Raw genomic sequence first — 12,501 nt, forward strand, 5'->3', positions numbered from 1 at the left:
TCAAATGAATAGAAGGGGAAATATTGTGATGCATTTCCTGTGGCCAATAGCCTGAGAAACAGCAAGAAAAGTGCAGTTGCTATGCAAAGATGTGTAAAGTCCCTGACTGGGCATGAGGACCCAATGAGAAACCGAAAGAAAACATCGTTGGTGGACAGCACGGGGGGCAGGAGTGATGTGCTGTGTCGGCGAAACTAACCACAGCTTCGAGCACCTAGGTTACAAATGTGGAGTTGCCTCCCTTGGCGCTGAAAATCGTCGAAAAGGAAGGTGTCTTTAGAGCACATATCCCCCTTGTGCGACGTGTCCTCGCTGAACAGGGAGGAGTGTCATGTTGTGTGTGAGAGTCCGTGGTTCGATCCCACCGTAACCGACACAGGTGAAAACGAGCGCAAGGGGAATAATTATAATGTCCCTTAGTGCCGTGGGCATCCCAACCCGAATCGGTCGCCATCGGACGCGAGACGGTTGGGGCATGTAGCATGACGGCGCCGTAATCCAGTGTTATGGGCGTCGTGGACGAGGGGGTGACAAGTCCGTCGGCTTGCCGTGGGATGTGCATCCCCCTGTTGCTGAACGGCGGTCCAATCTCGCGAATAGCTCCTGCGAGAGGACTGACGTTCAGTTGTCAGTTGTGTGTTGACGGATAAAGTGATAGACAAGATCGGCCCGAGCACTGCCGAGAGGCAGGATCGAGTTATTAATACATTTAAGAATTATCTTGATATTCATTGTGAAAACTTTAAATACAAAACTCATTTACATATTTTCTGATTTTTCAAGCACTGCGCACTCAATGTTGAAAAATGCAACAGACATACGTGGGGACTCTCTGTTTCTTCCCCACTTCAAGCGGGTAAAAGGCCTTGTCAGGCTTGCACGCCTTGATATTGATATATGATATGATATAAGAGGTACTCCAACGTGGAAGTGCCAATATTAGTCTGGGAAACAGCAGAGTTAGGCAATGGGGCAGAAGAATCCAACACTGCCGAAGTTCCAATGGGGCGTGCACGTACCTGCTCTGGGCGCAAGGCGCGGCACCGGAAGGCAGAGTGGTGCATAATTGCTGCAGCAAGTTTAGTGCTGATTGTTTGGTTGAGTAGCTTGCTGAGACACCATTAGTGGATGGGAAACAGCAGCACTCGACGGTGTGGCAGATGGGGTCATCACCGCATAGCTTGGTAGGACCGTGCACACACTCGCACTGAAGGCGAGGAGCAGTGCCGGTGCAAGGGAAATAACTGCAGCAGTCACCGGCAAGGGTGCCGAAGCAGGGGTTGCCTCCCTTGGATCGGGTGATCCGGACAAGGAGGGGGGTGCACGCGTATGGGCAAGCGTGTCCCCTAGTGGTCCACCTTCCTCCCTACACCAGGGGAGGGCATCCCTACACGCCTCGGTCGCTATTGGATCCGAGACGGTCGAGGCATGCCGCGTGGGGGGTCGCGTGATCCGATGTCACGGCCGCCACCACGGACACATCGCACATAGGGCCCAGACTAACGTGCGGATGCAAGACAAGCTGCCTTTTTTTTTTCTTTTTTTTTTTTTCCAAGGGATTGTGGCCATTCCATTGGTGCAACTGTGGGTATGGTAAAGAGATAGAGGAGATCGACTCGTACACTGCCGACTGGCAGGGCCGAGAAAACGCGGATCGCGTCGAGTGATTTAATTAACTACATAATGTATTGCGTTTTTTAAACGCTTTATACAAGTAAACAGCAAACTGTTTTGTAATGGTTTCGTTTGGCGATGACATCAGCAAAACAAGTCCAAATGAAGTTGGGTGTGTGTAATATTTTTGTGGATTTAACTGAGATCTAAGGTCTTCCAAAGCAGGGCAACATAACACAAAGTGAAGTTCAGTTTCTTCAGCGCATCTACATAATGGGCAAATACAATCACAAACACTGCACTTACGATAACGAAGACAATGCAGTAAGATTTCGGAAATCCCTAATCTGAACCTTGTCATGATATATTTTAAATGCCTATCCATTTTCATTGATAAATAAGCTGGAATAGAATGCACATAACTGAAATGCTTAAAAAACCTGAAACGATCGCTTTCTTGCACATGATTTGACCATTCTTGCCACCTACAATTAATTAATCTTGTACGAAACACGCGAATAAATCCATATATGTCGCCTACACCCTGCTGTAACCAAACATAACCAAACCCCAGTTCATTTAACCTAACCCTAACCTTTGACACCCAGTTTACCTTACCCCTAGAGTCCAGATCATATAGCATGTTATAAGCTTTTTTCGGTAGCCTTGAATTTTCCATCTGTATTATTTTTAACCAATAACTAATACATCTTACTGCGGAATTGAGATAGATTGGATACCTATTCAACTTACCATAGATTAAATCATTTGGTGTTTTCATGGTGACTCCAAGAAACTTTTTTTTAGTGCAAATAGATGGACATTCTCACAGCAAGTAGCAGCATTAGAAAGACCCCAAATCTCCGCTCCATACTGAACAGTGGGCTGTACTTGGGAGTCAGTTTCATAAATAGGTACTGATTTTCTACACTTTACAGTTTTTGCATAATACAGAGTAATGCGTGCTTGGCTCTACTTGCAAGATCTTTACATGCAACTGTGAAACTCAATTTAGTTGAAAAATATATACCTAGGTATTTGTAAGCATTCACTACAGGCATCACTATCCCATTATAAGCCCATCTTTCCATCGTTCCTAAATATCCACCTTTTCTAAAAACAATTATATTACTTTTTGACATGTTTACTTTCAATTGAAGTAATTATGCAGCTCTAGATAGAATATTTAATTGAATTTGCAGACCAACAACAGTTTCAGACATTAACACAACATCATCAGCTAATAGAAGGATAAACAGCTTTAGAATATCACCAATAAATTGTGCACCGTGCTTCCCATTTCTGACAATTTCTGAAGTTAGTTCACTGATAAAAAGGGAGAAAAGAACAGGACTGCAGACATCACCTTGTTTCACACCAGAAGTGCACTGAATATAATCTGTCATCTTATCTCCACATCTAACCCTAGCTTTCACACATGCATACATGCTCATTATACATTTCAACAACTTGCCGCAAACACCTGCTTTTAAAAGAATAGGCCATAGAATTGCTCTGTTTATAGAGTCAAAAGGCTTGGATAAAGTGTAACAGGTCAGAGAGGGAGGAAGAGGGGCACTGAGGGGAACTGGATAAAGTGTAACGGGTCAGAGAGAGAGGAAGGGGACACTGAGGGGAACTGGATAAAGTGTAACGGGTCAGAGAGGAAGGGGGCACTGAGGGGAACTGGATAAAGTGTAACAGGTCAGAGAGGGAGAAGGGGGACAGATGAGAACTGGATAAAGTGTAACAGGTCAGAGAGGGAGGAGGGGGACAGATGAGAACTGGATAAAGTGTAACAGGTCAGAGAGGGAGGAGGGGGACAGATGAGAACTGGATAAAGTGTAACAGGTCAGAGAGGGAGGAAGGGGGCACTGAGGGGAACTGGATAAAGTGTAACAGGTCAGAGAGGGAGGAGGGGGACAGATGAGAACTGGATAAAGTGTAACAGGTCAGAGAGGGAGGAAGGGGGCACTGAGGGGAACTGGATAAAGTGTAACAGGTCAGGGAGGGACGAAGGGGGCACTGAGGGGAACTGGATAAAGTGTAACAGGTCAGAGAGGGAGGAAGGGGGCACTGAGGGGAACTGGATAAAGTGTAACAGGTCAGAGAGGGAGGAAGGGGGCACTGAGGGGAACTGGATAAAGTGTAACAGGTCAGAGAGGGAGGAGGGGGACAGATGAGAACTGGATAAAGTGTAACAGGTCAGGGAGGGAAGAAGGGGGCACTGAGGGGAACTGGATAAAGTGTAACAGGTCAGAGAGGGAAGAAGGGGGCACTGAGGGGAACTGGATAAAGTGTAACAGGTCAGAGAGGGAGGAGGGGGGCGGAGGCCAAGGGGGAGTGTCTTTGCTATATTTGAGGGGATCAATGTAGGGCCAACAAACAACGTTCAGCTCATTATTCATGACTTTACTGGTGACATTGTACTGAAAAAGACCCACAGAATAGACTGCATTGACTTTTTCTCTCTTTTTGTAGATGATAATCTAAATCAGAAATTTGAGGAAATCAATTTGTATGTTCAGCAGACTCTCCAACAGGTACAGGCAAATCCAGGTAGGCAGAAAAAGTACTCCAGACTATCAGCATAGACAGATACAAATGTGTTTCAAATGAAACAGTTCTTGGGTCTGACTTTACTGATGGGCATGATTTCTTTTTGTGATTTTTTCATTTTAAGAAAACTGATTTAACTAAAAGGATTGGACAATCACATCCATTGGACTATCACATCCATGTTGTTATCACTTAGAGTAGCCACAATTAATTGTGTATAAGTATCCTATTTTTATATTGTGGTTGTTCTAATTAAAATGCGTGTACAGTTATCAAAAAAATATAAAACTGTGCAAATGACCAGTCTAATATTCGTAATGAACAAGTTGAAAATCTGACAAAAAAACAAAACACTGATTTCAAAACAAATGCAGGTCTTTAAAAATATACAAAATTGGAAAACATCTTGTGTTTTGTACTCTTTATTCATGTACCTTTCAGAAAATACATACTTTTATATGTCTCTCTCCAATAACAATTTTTAAAAAATATATACCCTTTTTTGTGAAAAATCTTAGCAAACAGATTTCAGGTAAATCTTATTTCCCAGGCAGTGAGAGAATTAAGCTAATTCATATGGAAAAAGGGTTGCAGAGTTGATACAATAAACTCATCTCAACGTTTGATTGGCCTAAAGTCATAAAATTTTCCTGATTCGCTCCGAAAAAAAAGCACCTCAGAGGAACAACAACGAACAGAAAAAAGTGACCCAAACTTTACAAAGATTTTCCCTGCTCAAAAGAAGAGAAAGAGCTTTTTTCGGTTTTTTTTCAAGTAAAAGTTTCAGGGACAAAAGGGATTCTCCCAAAAGACTCAGAAACTTCTGCTGTGCTGGCACCTTTACATACTTACGGTGTCCATAAATGCCCTGCAGGATTCCCCTCTGGTGATAGGTGTCCATTGCATACGGTGTCTCACCAGACTTGTTGGGGCGGTAAAGCAAGCGACTGTTGCGGGGGTTTCGCAGCAACAACTCTGTGATCCGTTTGCTGCGGGCACGAATGGCAATGTGTAGAGCTGTGTCACCTCTCTGCCAAACAGTGGGAACAGGACATTACTGGATATATTGCACAACTCTGATGTGATACACAAACATAACCGTAAATGAGAGTAAAGACATAATAATTCTGCCATTTACATTATGAAATATACAAATGGTGCCAGTGATTCAAATACACTCACTCTAAAACTTTTGATGGTTGTCAAGGCATAAGAGATAACATTAACGAACACAACATACATATTCCCTCATACACCAATGCACACAGACAGCCAACAGTGCTCCAATACTATACCTTGTCACTGGCAGACACTTTGGCTCCCTTTTCCAACAGCAGTCGAACACAGTCCTCATTTCGACTTCGTACAGCTCTCAACAGGGCAGTGTCCTCATCCTGACAACAAGGAATGGACTGAATGAATTATGGGTGCATACAAGAATAAACAGAAAACCTGAACAGATTATAATACAAGTGTGTACAACAAACTTTACTGACAGGTTATACATGTCTCAAACAACAACTAAAGAAAGATAGGTGTAGTAAACTATGTCTCTTAAAAAGTAAAAAAACAACATTTTGAATCAAGAAAAACTCTTTTTCAGGAGTCTTATAGTTGTGAAGTGAAGCATAGCATGGCTGTACATAAGTGAGTTTTATGAAAGAGGGATGGACACAGCTCAGAGGTTCAGTATGACACAAAACAGTGAAGCAGACAGGAAGTAACAAGATGGCCAGCCATGCATCAGAATACTCCAGGGTCCAATCCTCTGAAGAAGGCAGGGGTCCAGGGACAGCCCAGGCCCTGGGGGGGTAAAGGGGTAATGCACCTTTGGGGCATTTCTGAAGAGAAATTTAAAATCTGACAGTATTTTTAGGCCTCTCCTGAGAGCATTTTACTCTCTCTCTCTCTCTCTCTCTCTCTCTTTATATATATATATATATATATATACTGAGAAACACACACACACACACTTCTCTATTAGAGAGAGAAAAACAGAGACAGAGACAAAGACACAGAGTGACAAAGAGACAGACAAAATTGTCTATTAGAGAGAGAGAGAGAGAGAGTAGGGAACAGAGAAATGTTAAGATCTATGTGTGTTTCCGGTTTTTTTCTTCTTCTTTATATTTACATCATTTAAGTTAACCCTCTTACCCCCACGTCGCTCAGCACTAATCACCCCTGAAATCCCATGCCAAGGCGAATAACTCTTGCAATTTTCAATAGTGGGTAATTATAAACATTGATTAAAAATATAATTACCTTCTTTTGTTGCACATGTTTATTTTTCCTGCATTCTACACATAATAAAGTTGCAGAAGAATTTTTGTTTCCAGGCTCATGTTGCTTTGTATTTACACCAAAAAATAAATGTATCAAATTTGATGGTCAACTTTTAAAAAAATTCTTTTAATTACAGTATGATTTTCTTTGAAATAAGTTTATCTGGTCTGCAGTGACTTCTAACATGTCTTCTTTTTATTCTTTTTCTTACTCAACGTGAATTCCAACAATGAACATGCTGATTTTTATGTTCTTTTCATTTTGAGGGATGGTGTGTTTTCCTATGATGGTTGGGAGAAAAACAACAGCAAACAAACAAAAACAAACAACAAACCTACCTCACATGTAATTTCTCCATAATGAAAAGAAAAATATAATCCATTTAAGTAGCAAAATCAGGAAGATTGTGCAGAATGCCAATAAGTATCAGTGCAATCAATGACTGACAGTATCGATTCTGACGGTCTAGTGATCAATTTATGATTTCGGAGGTCCGGCAACTGATTCACAATTTCAGAGGTCCAGCAATCGATTCACAATTTCGGAAGTCTGGTGATCGATTCACACTCAAGTACCAACTACACTCTCAATATTGGTAAAACTCAGTCAGTGGATGTTTAGGTCACTCAGTATGATCGACTTCTACAAAATTCTCATGCAGAAATCATCTTCACAGGCATGAGATTGGGAAATTGTGATTGAGTCTGAAAGGAGGGAGCCTGGGGGCCTTCTGCAGCCCCCAGTGGGGGTGCATGGGGCAACGCCCCTGGTGGGGGTCTGGGGGCGAAGCCCCCTGAAGCTGAAGGTTTTTCTCAATTTCAAACCATAAAATCTGCATTTGCGGGACACCAGTGCTGCTGAGCTATTTCAACCCACAGAAGACAAAAAATCAGTCCAATTCTTCCTAAACTTAAGTGTTTTTGCTTCCAAACCTGTAAAGTCAGCCTTGGGGGCATGATTTTCAAAACAGTGTCTCGTGTGTGTGTGTGTGTGTGTGGTTTCAATGCAACTCTCTGTGTGTATTTGAGAAAGAGAGACAAACAGACAAAGAGATTGGGAATAAGGGTCGGGCTGGACATGGGAGGAAAGAGTTAAAGTTCATGTATGTGCACTGCTTTAAATACAACTCTCTGTGTGTTAAACTCTTTGTGTGTGTGAGTGAGTGAGTGAGTGAGTGAGTGTGTGTGTGTGTGTGTGTGTGTGTGTGTTTTCAAGGAAAATGTTCTTAGCACACAAGTTTGCACTATACCAATATAACTGACCATCTGGGGCCGGTTGCACAACAAACTGATCCGCTAACGCCTAGCTGATCAGCTTCTTATCTGGGCAGTTAGCTTAGCGGACCAGCCGTAGCTGGCCAGTTAAAGATTTGCGTTGCACAAGCAAATTTAACTGGGCAGATAGCTACCTGTCCAGCTAAGGCTGTTTCATTGGGAAATCCCGTTCCGAAAATAAATTTGCCCCGTTTCCTGGAAGTGTCTCCTTTCTTTTTTCCAAGAAGCACGTAGGCCTGCTTTCAGTTGCCGAGAATTTCACACTGTTGGATTCAACAAGTTGGAGGCAACACCAGCAGCTAAAAAACCTAGGAAGGCCAATTTCTCAGCAAGCGAGACGTTGACTTTGATCGAAGAATTCAAAAACAAAAAGGAGATACTTCAAAGCAAGCTGCGTGCTTCTCTTTCAAACAAAAACAAACAAACTGCATGGCAGCAGATCACGGATGCAGTGAATGCAGTAAGCACAGTGAAAAGAACTGTCAGTGAAATAAAAGAGAAATGGTCAAAACTGTCTACTGAGGCCAAATCACAACTGAGAGCCCGGAAAAACCCTCCTACCGGCTCTGGAAAGTCAGAGGAGATGCCTAACTTAGACATTATGGCTGATATATTTGAGGGGTCAGCACTGATTGAAGGAATCAAGGAAGGCAGCATTGACTCCAGAGAAGGTGAAATTAAAGGTATGTGATGACTTATCCATTTGGAGATTTGGGCAGGGGAAAACACACTTAAGCAAAGAATGTTCATTTCGCTGTCATGCATCTGTGTGTGTGTTGGGGTGGGGGGTGGGGTGTTGGATTACATATTATGTAACACAACGTCTGTAGGTGTCACACTACATACAATTTGGAAAAAAAGGCCTATTACTGGGATAAAGGTTGGAGATGTGCTAGTGTGTGTGTGTGTGTGTGTGTGTGTGTGTGTGTGTGTGTGTGTGTGTGTGTGACAATAACACAACAACAATAAAAATAACAAATAATTTTATTCAGTCTTTCCAGGCCATATGGCCCATAGTAACAAGGAGACATACAGTAGTTAACACAATGAGTAAGGTAAACCACAACTCCAAACCCCTACACCCACCCCATCCCCACTCTCTAATTTATTTTTTTTAACATTAGTTTCATATTTTCCACAATGTGTACATCAGTTCTAACAGCAAGTTTACCATGTACAGTTTGAGATTCATGTGAATCTTTGAGAAGTGTGTGTGTGTGTGTGTGTGTGTGTGTGTGTGTGTGTGTGTGATTTGATTTCTACTTTGTTAAAATTTTCTGACTAAGTAATATAAAAAAAAAGTAACCTATTATATGAAGATGCTCTTGCTGAAACAAATTTAGTCCTATATCCAGTTATCCAATGCCACAAGTAAAATGAATGAACATTAAACAACAACAACAATAACAACAACAAAATAAGGAACATTAAAAAAGGCAGCTTATACCAGTGAAATATAATAATAAAGAAATATTAATCATTTACGTGAGATGACATGGCAGAGTGTTTAAATTGTTGAACTTGGAAACAAAAGGCTCCAGGTTTGATTCTGCCTAACGCCATGCTGTTGTTATCATAAGTAAAAGATGCTTCAACTACCATTTCTTCTCTGGACCTGAGTGTTTGAGTATCAGGTTTGCTGCCAAGGAATAAAAGCAATAGAACCCTGTCAGAGGGGTGACGTGATCACTCATTTGTTAAACACCTCATTATTCATAATGCCTCTAAAACCTAATGGCCTTAGGAAGATATTCACTTCTCTTTTTAAATTAGTCTTATTTGTTGAACAAATAATAGAAATAAAATAGGTCTTCAATTAGCTTTGAATTTGTATTTCTCCTTGCTTTGAATTTGTATTTCTCTTTCAGGGTGTTCCATCAGTCTTCCACCAAATCCTGACACAACACTGGAAGAAATGCCCATTCTGATTGTTTCGGATGATACAGGGCACATTGTCTGGAATACAGTTGCTGTTCCTGCCAGACATCCCTGCCATCTGCCACTGCCACATCCCTGCCATCTACCACTGCCACACCCCTGCCATCTACCACTGCCACATCCCTGCCATATACTACTGCCACATCCCTGCCATCTGCCCCACCCCTGCCATCTGCCACTGTCACATCCCTGCCATCTGCCAAATCCCTGTCATCTGCCACATCCCTGCCATCTGCCACTGTCACATCCCTGCCATCTGCCAAATCCCCGTCATCTGCCCCATCCCTGCCATCTGCCACAGTGACATCCCTGCCATCTGCCACATCCCTGCCATCTGCCACATCCCTGCCATCTGCCAAATCCCTGTCATCTGCCACATCCCTGCCATCTGCCACTGTCACATCCCTGCCATCTGCCAAATCCCTGTCATCTGCCACATCCCTGCCATCTGCCACAGTGACATCGCAGCCTCCAACAAATCTGCCTTTCCCATCAGCACATGCTTCAGCTTCTTCACCTGCTGGTTTATCATCAGGCCGTCGTCGCTTTACCAGAGTGCCCCCTGCAGAGAGTGAGACAGAACAACTGTACACAAAGGATTTGACTGTGTCAACAGAGTTAAAGGAGATCATCAAGACCCAACTGCAGAGTACTGCCAGTGCAGACAATGAGCTGAAGGAACTTCAAAAACAACAACTGAAGGCAGAGATTGAGCATGCTGCTGAAGTCCACAAACTACAAAAAGAGAAACTCTTATTAGAAATTAGGCTTTTGGAGAAACAACTTGGCCAAGAATAACAAGTGACACATCTCATGATCCCCCCCCACCCCCCCCAACAGTCCCCATCCAGCACTCGCTCTCCCTCAACACACACATACACACATGCACACACACACACACACACAAATCAAAGGACAACCAAAAGCTTGTACATTTTCTGTTAATGTTCAAGATTGTAGTACTGGAGTACTAGATTTCTTTAATTATTAGTCAATAAATGGTGGCTTTAAATTTATAATATTAATTATTATTTAGATTACTGTGAAAATGTTTCCCGTTGACCATATGTAACTCAATTAGGATACTCACATTTAATTGAAAGGTTTAGTGGAAAATATGTCTCTTTGCTGAATGCCTTTTCTTGGTTTTGCATCACCCAAAATTTGTTGGTTCCATTTTTAATTCACATTCTGAGCACATAAACTTGTATCATGAGTAATTCAGTTATGCACAAGTAGTGCATTCAACCAGTGCTTAAATTGCATTTAAGTTTACAGTCAGTTTTATTTTTTTTAAACAAGAGTGAGGTACCGGTAAGGTGTGAATTGACAGTTTTCTTGGTCAGAATGTTGTGGTGAATCTGAATCAAGCTGAAGTATTTCCATTAAAACATTTAACTGTTGAAATGTGTTGCTTTAGCTGCTTGCATTTTGCCAAATTTGACCTCTCTCTCTCTCTCTCTCCTGTTTTTTTAATGCAGATTACTCACCTTATTAAGGGTGGCATCTAAAACCATGCAACAATGGTCTGTCGAGCAGCTCTGCCAGTACGTGCTGGTTGCATCTCGTACTCATTGTCATTGTCACCATCATCATTGTCATTGTCTTCCTCATACTCCATTGGAGCTCCCAAGTCTACTGCCATGTTATGGAGGACTAAACAGGCAGTGATGATCCTGCATGCTCGATTTGGTGTGTATCGCAGCTCAGAATGCAGACAGTGGAAGCGACGTTTCAACACCCCGATGCATCTTTCCACAGTGCTTCTAGTTGATACAAAGGCAGCATTATAATGTCTCTCTTGACGAGTTTGGGGGTTCAGAAAAGGGGTCATTAACCATTGACGCAGGGGATAGGCACTGTCACCCAATATCAGTCCATCTAAAAGAAGTGGTTGTCTTTCAAAATCTCTCCAAACAGAGCTCTCTCTGAGCATCCTTGCATCATGAACAGAGCCTGGGTTTCTGACGACAGTTTATGATTCTCAGATCACTATCACAAACAATTTGTACATTTATACTATGTTTACCACGCCTGTTCACAAATTCATGTTCGTTTTCTGTTGGCGCCTGGATTTTTATCTGAGTTCCATCTATACATCCTATGACATTTGGAAAATTATTCTTTACAAGCAATTGTCTCTTTTGTCTGTTGGCATCAGCTTGATTGGGGAAATAAATGAACTCCCTGGCATGTCGGCACAAGGCTGCAGATACACGGTGAACTATTCTTGACACTGTACTCTTATGCACATTCACAGTGTCACCTACCACATTCTGAAAGCTTCCAGACGCATAGAAACGCAATGCTACAAGTACCTGCATTTCTGCTGATAATGTATCTCGTCTTCGGATGTCAAATTCCAAGTCATTTCTCAACAAATCAACAATCCTGAGGATGTCTGGCCTTCGAAAACGGTAGCGTGAATACAGTTTTGCATCATCAAGTTGTTGAAGAGGGTTAAATCGTTCTCTGAAGACTCGATTTCTTCTTTGTATTCTCTCCCAAAAATATTGATGAATAAATCCAGCCATGTTGACACACGTTTAGCTGATCAGCTAAGAGATTTAGAGCTAAATTAGCTGGGGAGCTAGAGATAACTGGACCTGTGCAACCCAGTTAGCGTCGCTTGCAGGGAATTCCCGATTTTAGCTGTACAGCTTGTGACATGTGCAACCGGCCCCTGGTCTCTTCAGCTGCAGTCTCTGTTCTACTGACATGCATGTGTGTTGGTTGAGGAAAGAAAGGGGGAAGTGGAATGACTGGAGGGAGGAGGGGGTGGGTCTGTGACTGGTTATATCACTTTCAGCAGTCAAGGATTCTCAGCTAG

The 12,501-nt window shown here is 42.4% G+C and overlaps 1 protein-coding gene across 1 annotated transcript in view; it reads right to left on the minus strand.

The window, feature by feature from the left end:
• LOC143283808 (kinase D-interacting substrate of 220 kDa B-like) overlaps positions 1–12,501 on the minus strand; it is a 175,216-nt gene that overhangs the window by 114,521 nt on the left and 48,194 nt on the right. The window contains exons 12-13 of the mRNA XM_076590179.1: positions 5,469–5,567; positions 5,026–5,203 (exon numbers count right to left, since the gene is read on the minus strand). Of these exons, the coding sequence (XP_076446294.1) occupies positions 5,026–5,203; positions 5,469–5,567 (277 nt within the window). The remainder of the gene's footprint in view (positions 1–5,025; positions 5,204–5,468; positions 5,568–12,501) is intronic.

This window comes from Babylonia areolata, chromosome 7, assembly GCF_041734735.1.
Source record: "Babylonia areolata isolate BAREFJ2019XMU chromosome 7, ASM4173473v1, whole genome shotgun sequence".
NCBI lineage: Eukaryota > Metazoa > Mollusca > Gastropoda > Neogastropoda > Buccinidae > Babylonia > Babylonia areolata.